The sequence below is a fragment of the Macrobrachium rosenbergii genome, chromosome 7 (genome assembly GCF_040412425.1).
Source record: "Macrobrachium rosenbergii isolate ZJJX-2024 chromosome 7, ASM4041242v1, whole genome shotgun sequence".
Classification (NCBI taxonomy): Eukaryota; Metazoa; Arthropoda; class Malacostraca; order Decapoda; family Palaemonidae; genus Macrobrachium; species Macrobrachium rosenbergii.
The window spans coordinates 29,812,501-29,824,651 of NC_089747.1; the positions used below are offsets into that span (position 1 = coordinate 29,812,501).

The 12,151-nt window shown below is 33.5% G+C and overlaps 1 protein-coding gene across 10 annotated transcripts in view; it reads right to left on the reverse strand.

Annotated features, from left to right (window-relative positions):
* The window catches only part of LOC136840264 (uncharacterized), a 270,094-nt gene that overhangs the window by 22,223 nt on the left and 235,720 nt on the right, over positions 1-12,151 (reverse strand). For 9 of the 10 annotated variants that reach the window (XM_067106909.1, XM_067106901.1, XM_067106902.1 and 6 more), the window contains one exon: positions 10,645-10,862. In XM_067106909.1, coding sequence (XP_066963010.1) covers positions 10,645-10,862 — 218 coding nt within the window. The remainder of the gene's footprint in view (positions 1-10,644; positions 10,863-12,151) is intronic. The other variant, XM_067106907.1, reaches the window with a different exon arrangement.

The window sequence follows — 12,151 nt, forward strand, 5'->3', positions numbered from 1 at the left end:
TAATTACATATAGGCTATATCTGGTAAAAAGTGACCAGTAGATTCTACACACACACACACACACACACACACACACACACATATATATATATATATATATATATATATATATATATATATATATATATATATATATATATATATATATATATATATATATATGTATGTATGTATGTATGTATGTATGTATGATTATAATCACTTTTGTATGTGATTCATTTATCACACATTACCACAGGTGAAAAATAAGAGACAGGGTATAGGTCCTGACCGGTTTCGAATTTATTTCCAAGCCATTGACGAAGGACTGATACAGAGTATTAGTAGTCACAAAATTTATATACTACAGGAACAATACTGATGAACATACACAACCGTTAGACACTACATATCCACTCACAGGCCAGTGTCAAGGTAGGGGTGGCCTTCAAAGCTCATTTGGCTAAAAATCACAATATACTCTCAGGTGACAATACTGACAAACATACTGACCATAGGCGACATCAGACCCACACCTGACAGGTATCAGGGAGGCGGGATTTGGAAAACTCATTAGCACTGCTGCCCCTTTACTGTGTTTACAAAATTGATAATCTTATTTCCATACATCTCTACTGCCTACTGTAAAATTTAACAATTTACAAATTTCTTTTGATACTAAAGGATCAAGTTTATACATCCCTTGAATGATATTCATATTATGGCTGTAACTTTCTTTAATAAAGCTAGATTCAATGATATTCCTTTCCAGTGCGTTATTAGAATATACAATCCTTTTTGCCCCTTCCCAGTTGATAGCATGATTGTTCTCACTAACATGTACAAAAATATCACTGTTCCCCTGTGCAAATCTCACACATTTTTTATGCTGTTCTATTCTTTTTTCTAGTACTTTACCCGTTTGGCCAATATAAAAGTTGTCACAAGACTTACATGGAATTTTATATACACACCCTTTAGTATTGTCGGGGGAGTTCTTGATAAGGACACGTTTCATTGTTTTATTGTTCTTAAATGCGACATTAACACCTAATTCTTAAGGAGATGGGGGATATCTTTCATATTATTATTATAAGGCAGTACAAGCAAGTTTTTTGGTGTTGTAAGCTTCTTTTTGGTTTTGATACATAGTCTGTTTTGCCGCTTCTAATGCATTGTTCTATACACTGTCAGGATATTTCAAATTCTTGCCTGTATTACTAATCTTATCTATTTCATCAAATATATTCGGGGCTACGTACACCGTACTGCTCTTAAAAACATTGATGAAAACACTCATCTTTTAACCTTATCGCTTTGTTCAGAATAGAAATGCACATAGCAAGAAATATTAGTAGGTTTTCTGTACACACTATATTTAAACCCATTACTATTTCTTCGTATGAGGACATCCAAAAAGGGTAAGCACCTATCAATTTCAATTTCCATAATGAATTTAATTGACGCTACTAATTGATTTAACTTGGCAAAAAAGTGATTTACATCTTCGTTCCCTGGCCATACACAAATATTGTCAACATACCTAAACCATGTTACATTGAGTGGAATTGTTTAATAATTTCTTTTCAAAAAATTTCATATACAAGTTACTTAACACTGGGGATAGAGGGTTTCCCATTGCCATACCAAAATGTTGTGAGTAAAATTTACCATTAAATTCAAATTTACATTCTTTCACACAATTTAATCAGTTCAATTAAAGTGCTTTTAGAAAATGGGATATCTAGCTGTCGGTTCTCTAATAATTCCGACAAAAACTCCATCAGGTCATCAATTGGCACCTTTGTGAATAGTGATACTACATCAAAACTCATAAGCCTGGATTCACTATTAATCTGTACACTATTTACTTCATTTATCAGGTCCACATCATTCTTGATATTGGCATTTGAGATAGTACCTACCAATGGGTTGAGGATATCCATGAGGTACTTCGCTAGATTGTAAGATGCGGAACCAACTGAACTGATAATTGGCCTGGTAGGGAATTTTGTTTCATAGGTTTTTATTGTACCATACATGTATGGTAGCGATGGAGAGGTCACACACAACTTCTTTACAAGGTTTTCGTTGCCTTTTAACAGGTTTTTCACTTTCCTATTGAAACCACTGTTCACATTGTCTAATGGGTTCTTATTTAATTCTTTATATGTGCTATCATCACCCAAAAGACTAACCATTTTTTCTATATATTCACTTTCGTTTAAAATCACAAGAGCGCCTGATTTGTCTGCCATAATATGAATATCAGTCAAGGAATGTATAAACTTGATCCTTTAATATCAAAAGAAATTTGTAAATTGTTTAAATTTTACGGTAGGCAGTAGAGATGTATGGAAATAAGATTATCATATTTGTAAACACAGTACAGGGGCAGCAGTGCTAATGAGTTTTCCGAACCCCACCTCCCTGAAACCTGTCAGGTGTGGATCTGATGTCGCCTATGGTCGGTATGTTTATCAGTATTGCCCTCTGAGAGTATATTGTGATTTTTAGCCAAATGAGTTTTGAAGGCCACTCCTACCTTGACACTGGCCTGTGGGTGGATATGTATTGTCTAACGTTTGTGTCAGTACTGTTCCTGTAGTATATATATTTGTTACTTCTAATACTCTGTATCAGTCCTTCGACAATGGCTTGGAAATAAAGTCGAAACCAGTCAGGACTTATTTTTCACCTGTGGTAATGTGTGATATATAAGTATACTGTATATATACACACACACATATATATAGATATATATGTATATATATATTATATAAATATACATATATGTATACACACATGCATAAACATACACATCATATTAAATATACATATACATATACTGTATGTATACACACATATATATATAAACATATATACATATATATATATGTATAATATAATAAATATATTGTGTGTTTACATATATGTATATAAACGTATATTACTGTATGTACATACATACATATATATATGTATATATATATATATCTGACTCACAACGGAACGGAATCCCGGTCTTTTGAATGAGAGGCCAAGGCATTAGTGTTTCAGGCGCAAAACTCAAAAGAAGTTGGAGCCTAATTACTACGAACCTGGGGTTTTTCCTAGGCAAGTGCTGATGGGTTGGGAGGTTGGGTAAAATTCACTGGTATGTTGGGAAGTAGGCACCTGCCCGGAAAATATCTCAGGTGCATAGTACTTAGTTTCCAACTTCTTTTATGGCCTTTGCATCCGAATTGCTAATCCTGAACTCTTACTCGAGAGACCGATGTTCGGTCCTGTTGTGAGTCAGAAATTTACTTGTGAAACACGTTCCCATGTGGACATTTCCATATATATTATATATATATATATATATATATATATATATATATATATATATATATATATATATATATATATATAATTTAATATATATATAAAATTGTGCATGTGCATTCGTATATTTTACACATTTTTATGCCCCAAGGATATATACAATACACTAATGTTGAATTGGAAATGTGTCATCTCCATTTAAACTTTAGTGTATTTTTTTGCATATTGTGTATATTATGTAGACTGTATATATATTATATATATATATATATATATATATATATATATATATATATATATTATACATACATATATATATACATATACTGTATATATATATATATATACTGTATATATATATATAGTATATATATATATATATATATATATATATATATATATATATATATATATATATATTATAACATACAGTATATATATATATATGTATATATATATATATATATATATGTATATATATATATATATATATATATATATATATATATATATATATATATATATATATATATATATATATATATATATATATATATAATTTACATGCTTAAAAATCACAAATATGTAAGTGCCTTAATTTTTAGCTGAACCAACAGGAAATTTTTAAATGGTAACGACAGACTGCCAATTACTTTAGTGTATTTTATATATCCTTGGGGCATAAAAATGTGTGAAATATACGAATGCACACACACACATAATTTTACACACACACACACATATATATGGAAATGTACACATGGGAAAGTTTTCCACAGAAGTAAATTCTGACTCACAACGTGACTGAACCCCGATCTTTCAAGTAAGAGTTCAGGGATTAGCAGTTCGGATGCAAAGGTCATAAAAGAAGTTGGAAACTAAATACTGTGTACCTGAGGTATTTCCCGGGCAGATGCCTACTGCCCAACAAACCAGCGAATTTTACCCAACTTTTCAACCCATCAGTGCTTGCCTGTGAAAAACCTCAGGTTCGTAATGCTTAGGTTCAAACTTCTTTTATGACTTTTGCACCTGAATTGTTAATGCCATGGTCTCTCACTCAAAAGACTGGGATTCCGTTCTGTTGTGAGTCAGAAATTTATTTCTGTGAAACACGTTTCCATGTGTTCATTTTTCCATCCCATCTCACTGTGAAGGGGGTAAGTCGAATGAAATGTTAGCAACTCGAGTGCTGATGGGTCGGGAAGTTGGATAAAATTTGCTGGTAAGTTGGGTGGTGGGCGCCTGCCCAGGGAAAAACCTCAGGCACATACTACTTAGGTTCAACTTCTTTTGTGACCTTTGGATCTGAATGGTATTGCCCTGGACTCTCAGCAGGAAAGACTGGGGTTCAGTGCCGTTGTGAGAAAGAAATTTATATACATATATATATATATATATATATATATATATATATATATATATATATATATATATATATATATGTGTGTGTGTGTGTGTGTGTGTGTGTGTGCTCGTATGAGTGTGTGTACATGACTCAAGTGTGTATATCAGTTAGTGTATGCTTGTATGACATACATAACTACATTATATATCTGTAGAGGCACTCACATAAAGAAAATAACAACTGCTTGAAACAATCACCAAACAGAGTTTTGAAATATACAGCCACAGTTACAAGAGGTAATTAGAAATTGTGAGCTGCTTTTTAATGTACGTAACAGAAAGTATAGAATATTGAAATTTCGTTTTGGTAAAATACTTTACTAACTTTGACCCCAATTTGCATTTTCAGTATTGCAGACATGAAAACCAGCTCTGAAACACATGATAGCAGTGAATCTGTTTTGAAGAATTCAATGAAACCTTCTCTGAGATTGACAAGGAAAGACCAATATAATTCTGGAGCCGTAAACTTCATAAATCCTAAAATAATGGGTAGCAATAAAATGATGGAATTCATACTTAGGACTGAACAGAGTAGAACACAAATCATGGTATCTTGGTATTAATGGTATGATAGTCCTTACCAAAAATTATGGTTGCAAAAATGAATAAAACTTCCAAATGAAAGTTTACTCAGCAAATCATAAATCTAAAGTATTTTATTTCATTTATAATTCAAATCTTCTTCCATTAAAGAATGCAGTCTGTATATAGGACTTACATTATACAGTAGCAGAAACCAATAAAGAAGAATCAACCGAAACTACTTACCTTTTACTGAAAATAAGCACAAAACAGTGTTTATCTTTCTAAATCATTATCTAATTTTTATGACAAAATACAGCCACCTCTGACCATAAGATTGTTGAAAGCATACGGCCCCCAAAAATGTGCATTTCCTAAAATAATTATTTTCACACTTCACATCCATGGCCTCTCACCATCAACCCAGAGTAGAAATCAAGACTTAAATTCTTCAGATCAGATGATGAATACCTTATCAGAATAATAAAACCTCAATATAAGTTTCATTTGGCCTGTAAATGTAATGTGCAATGATTTTATTGAAAAGCTTAATTTGGATCTTTTTTTTTCGTTTTTTTTATTATTAGCACAAATACCAGTAACAATTCTGAGATTTTATCACATTCCGATAAGATAATCAAGGTAGCTCTCTCATGAAAATGTTCCTGTATCTATATACCTGTATCTTCCATGAAATTCCAATTTTCTTGACACACAAGTACAAGATACAGTATGTCTTATCGTAATAAAGAGCTGTTGATAAACTGAAATTAGCTGTAACAGGACAAACTATGTAAAAAAAAACATTATATTTCATCATACCTACAAAAAAGCAAAATACTCTATGTTGAAAATGAGACGAATTAAAAGGGTCGATTAAGGAAAGGAGAAAAGAGAGAATTTCAAGCTAAATGTTGAGTCTAATCAAATGTATCACAATTGCTTCAGAAATTTCATGTTACATAATGCTTTCAAGTTTAAATACTGAGAGAGAGAGAGAGAGAGAGAGAGAGAGAGAGAGAGAGAGAGAGAGAGAGAGAGAGAGAGAGAGAAATGGGGGATTGGAAGATGTTACATGTGCACAAATAAAACTAAAAATTCTGTAAGTAAGTTCAGTAGATAAAATAGAATATATTAAGGAAATACATGCAAAAGATTCGGAAAGAATATACGTGATGAGATGTGAGCTTAGTAAGAACACGAAGAATGTAATAGCCACTTCTATCTGTCTGCTCCATAAAAATGAAAGCATCAACTATAAGATCACATCCCTCAAAAAAATTAAGAATCTATCTAATCAGAGGTATCATTTCACAGAGGTACCCACTGATACATCACCTTATTTCTGGTACTTGGTGGTAAATGCGTTTCTTCTTTCATTGACAGCATATCAACCAAAGAGGAGTAAATCGTTTTGCAGCCTGCCAAAGGCTTTCCTTTCTCTTGAAACCTTTTGGTTTTCAGCTACTATGAAAGGATGATTTTTGGCTGTAAAATGATTTTTTTCATCTATTTCTACTCTATACTGAAATGTTCTACTATAACCTTGGTATTTTAAAGTTACATAATAACCTGAAAGGTTTCCTTACAGCCAATTCCAGAAACTTACCAACAAAGATTTCAAGGTCTGAATTAAGAGATGAGATTATTCAGCAAGGTCAGGCTATCAAGATTAAGTCCGAAGTTTGTCTTCCAAACCTTTTTCTCTTGGGCCAAACATTTCCTGTTTCTTCTGAACCTTCAAATCATTCATTCAAAAAAACTGATTCTGTTCTGTTCCATCCACGGTAACCATCCAAGTTAAACTAAAACTCTGAGGTGGCTCATATTCAACTCATCGATTGCCATTCTATAATCTTGGGTTTGAGTTTCTTAAGGGTGCACTCAAGCATAACTTCTGTTCCTTATTTATTTCTCTATTTACTCACTGTAAGCATCAAAGATGGGAGTGTTAAGGGATGTTACTTTCCTTCATCTGCTTGTGAGGCATGTTCATCCTTTCATGCAATAATGTTGCCACACTGACAGAGATTTCTCTCTTTCCTTTCATTGTCAATGCTGACGAATGACGCATTCTTTCTTGCAAATAACTGTTTCTTTCGGCAAATAAACAGTTTTCTGAGATTCTCTTGTGATTACTCAGTACTGATGACCATTTAAGAGTTCTTGCTTTGTGGTGTGGTAGATTCCATATTCAGTACTTAACAAAAGATTTATTGAAGGTGGCTGCCAGTAACAAATAGGTGTACAGTCCTGATGTGCAGATGTAAGAATGAAAGAGAGAAGCGAAACTCAGGCAGGTTGCTAAAAAAGCAACTGAAATTATTACTGATACAATAAAAGGCGTTAAACACATAGCAGTGCCTCAAAGACTTACTGTCCATCCGAAGAGACATCTTAAACAAGAGAAGAGTGAAAAAAAGCTGTGTCAGTCACTTTACCTAATTTAATCTTGAACTGACTTAAAGTGGTACTATTCACAAAATAATCTGGAAGTCTGTTTAAAAATCTGGCTGTTTGACAAGTGAGGAAGTTCCCACAGTGGCTCATGTTGGACATGATCATTCTTAGTTCCAGCTTCCATTCATTGGACCTAGTTTGGTTACTAGCTATGTTATTTATACCTCTGAGTGTCTTAAGGATTTCTATAAATTAGCCTCGTAATAAACGCTAATACAGTATAGATAATACGTTCTGGCTTTCTTCTTAGAAAAATGACTTGACTGATGTTATTGGCCTGGTTGCTTTTAACTGCGCTGCTTCCAATCTTTCTATGTCCTTCCTCTAGATAGGACTCATTGGACAGCATGTTCTAAGTAGGATCTAACTAATTCATTGTATGAAGTGAGTATCACCTCGTTTTTCTAAGTGATAAACTGACGATGAAGGTATCCTGATATCTTCAGGAATTTCTTTCTTGCTTCTATATACTTGTATTGTTTAAATGGTTGAAAGTCACTAGTGATAATGACTAATTGACAGTGCTGATAGTGTTCTGTCTCTACCAAGTAGTTCATACTTCGCATTGTTATTTATATAGTCTTTGTATATGACTTTGCAATTATCTTTGCCCTATGGCAACTGTGTATTTTGAAAAATATGGCAATGTTACCTGATGTTTGATAACTGAAATTTAAAAAGGATAAATTACTGCACTGAGAGAGAGAGAGAGAGAGAGAGAGAGAGAGAGAGAGAGAGAGAGAGAGAGAGAGAGAGAGAGAGAGAGAGAGAGAGAGAGAGAGAGCAAAATGTAAATTTTACAAAGAATAGCAACTACAGGAGGTATGGGATACATAAGAAAAGTTAAAAAGAGTTCCAGAGTAACAGATCAAGTTAGAGAAGGAAGTGCAGTTAATGATATCATGAGCTAGAACTGAAACTACAAAACGAATATGGTAATTACAGGAACTTTTTTAAAAAGGAATATATGGGCAATTCAAATAATTAATGTTCAGCCGGGAAACACAAATTTCAGATGGCTGCATTCAAAGAGTGAAAGACGAAAACACAGAAAGGGTTCAAAAGACTAAGTAAAAAGCATGATGAAAGGTCTTGTAAGAACGGGTTGAATAATTACATAATAAGAGCAGCTAGTGGAAGTTGCAAATCAATGCAACAGTATCTCGTAATACCTTTGGTTTCTAGGTCACTTTAATACTGACTTTCCAGACAATAATGCATATATCTTGCTTAGCCACTACTGGCCAATTTTTACTAAAAGAATATTAACAACAGCGCACTCCAAGGCCTTGGAGGTAGGAAGAATATATGTCGAGTTAACAGAAACCCCATTGAATACAGAACACACAAATACAGCTTTAGTTAATACCATCAATATACGTATATTGTTTTTGGAGGACACAACTTAGTGCGAGGCTTTTGAGAAGTGGGAAGGTTCTGAACGGCTCAGTTTGTGAGGGCTCATATCAGTTCTGAAAGAAACTTTCGTAGGTCTTTTTATCCTCCAGTGTTAGGTTACATGTCCTATTCTAAAATCCTTCGCTAAAGAGCAAGAAAAGGGCAGTATAATGCAATATTAGAATTTCTGATAAAGCCAAGAGAAGGAAAAGGAAAGGCAGACAAAAAAAGGATAATGGATACGGCAAAGAGCACAGGCACAATATAGAAATAAAAATGAGCAAAAGAGCAAAGGGATTAAAGATTTCATTCTTTGATCTGGGCATTCCACATACCAAAAAAAACTCTTCTCTACCTGTATTATATATAAAATACATTAAATGGTTGAAAAATACTATTACTCTACTATATATGCAGTTTATGTACTTTGAAAATCATATAACTTATCAAAGACTCAGGTCATATCTCATGAAGCATGCTTGCTCGTAACAACAGCAGCATTTATTAATATATTTTCTTAGCTAAACATCTAGTGTTTATAAAAAGTAGTTATACGAAAATGTTTTGTTTTTTGCATGTTATTCAGCTCACCTCTGCATAAAATGTGTTTGCATCAGTTCTGGTTAAACTATTTTTTATAACTAGCAGTGTATTTTACAAAGAAATAACGTAACTGGTTTGATTGATGGTTTCCTATCAAATCTATTGAGACTACACTACAAAACTTCGTCCATTCATTCGTATCCTGATACTCCCACTGCTGTTCCATGAAACGACATTATCATCAGGTTTTCTAACACAAGGATTATATATGTCGCTTCTTAGGTATTTGTTGGTTCATTAATAATGTACTTTATAACACTTGGTGGGTTACATCTTCGCTAAATTTGTTTAGCTATAAGATGAAAGGTATGGAGCACTCTCCATATATCAATCTGCCCTTTTCAAGAACAAACAAAAGGATACATTGTAGAAAGAGAAATGAAAAATAGTTGGGAAGCAGTTGATAATTTGATGAAAATATTTATGAAGCAATGTTAGTAAACTACAGGGGTCTCCTTGAAAATTTACTCATGATTTTATATACAAATGACCAAACTAAATTAGCCATGATAATAGACAAGCATTATCTGCTATGCTACTGTATTAATGCAATACATCTATTAAAAATAACAGCACTGTACTGAAAGCGTTACAATTGCCATGGAATAAATTTATATATATAAATATATGTATATTTGTATAATATATAAATACGTATGGCAGAAGCAACATGGTATATACTGGTGAAGTCTTCACTCAAAAACATTAGAGTAAGGACATTAAAAAAGTGATCCTCCTCATTGGCAAACATTCACAGGTACACCAATACTCTATGCTCTAGCTTACTGTAGCCAAAAAATTAATTCCTGCCAGATGCTATTGTTAGTAGCTTTAGCATAATCATGAAAAGTAAAGAAATAGAGGAAGAGAGTAAGAAAGAATGAATGGATATTGCAAAGAAAATAAGGAATAAAACAAACATGTCCATCAGGTCGGATTCCTCACCTCCGGAACAGAATGGTAAACAGCCAATAGTTGCTCTGTGCTTTTAGGGGTGCGGGGTGAGGAGTCGGAGGTGCCTGTTGTGGTGGTGTTGGTTTCTGATGTTAGGGAGTGATGGGGGGCCCTCATGTAAAGGAAGTGATGTACGCGGCCCTCCCGGAGGTCTCCAGAGCTGGAAGCTCTTGAAGCCAGGGAGCCCTGTGAAGGACGCCTGGAGCCTGCTGAAAAGCGGAGATCAAGTGAATTCCAAAAGTGGTCTTAATTCCTGGGTGCATTAACATAAGATGTAAAAGCCTTAGGTAATATGAACAAGGGACCACCAGCAGCTTCCATGCCCAAGACATATTACAGCAGAACTCATTCCAAAGATCTTACTGCATATCAGGGCTCAAAGGCACTTCTTGCTGTAAGGAAAACCTGTTGAATTCAAAACAGTCATTTTGAGTTTCCAAAAATTTGCCTCATATAGGTGACAGGAAAGAATGTTATTCTGAACTTAATTGTGTTGTGCATTTTGTGGCTGCAACCTATGTACAATAAAGGACTATCTTGAGCATAAGAGGAGTTCCTTTATAGTATTGCTCGACTATGAACTAAGACATCTTGTAAAATTAGCTATAAGTTTGACTTGGTACTGAAATATTTCATATATGGGACTAAATTATGCTCTTTGTAAAGCACATGCTCATTTGGGGTCTACACTGACCCATGCATCTAACTCAGAACAACATTTAGAATGGAGAGAAAATCTATTTATGTGAAGTGCACAAGCAAAGTACTAACTTCTCCTTTGGCTCTATGATCTCTACGGGGTGAAAATGGTATGCTGCAAAAAGCAATGGATCTAGCTCTATGAGGAACACTAAAGTTGCTTAAAGTGATGAAATAAAAGTGATTCTGCTAAACAGCATACAACAAGGGTAAGGCGTTACATTTAACTCTAGCAAAAATTTAAAGAGATCAGACTTGGGACTTTTGTTTTGGGGATATGACAACTATTGAGAAAGCAACAGAAAACACAGTACTAAGAGGAAAGGGATGGGATATGAAATGAATAAACTTACAATAGTATGAAGTCACAGCAAGGAGAGAAAATAAACATGGAGATAACTAATCTTAACCATAAACAAGGTTAGCTAGAGGTCTGCAGTAGAAACGCCATTCCATCAACAGTTACAATACAATACTTAAATGATATTTTAGATTTATTATCTACATTAAACACAGAATAAATAAGGAAGAGAAAAGTTACAATATTTTAAACTTTACACCACTTTTCATAATTATGTCACTGCTAAAACCAGAGTATTTTCAATAACATATATATATATGAAAACAATTGCAATACTGAACTGTGAGACCAAACATTTGTTTGACATTTATCTCACAGCTAAATGAATCCAGTCATATTCTTTCATAATTAAAATTAAATTTACTTGTAACAAGTATAAAGGATTAATATACTTTTTTATGAAACTTGAAAACTTAAATTGTTACTTAATAATGTGCA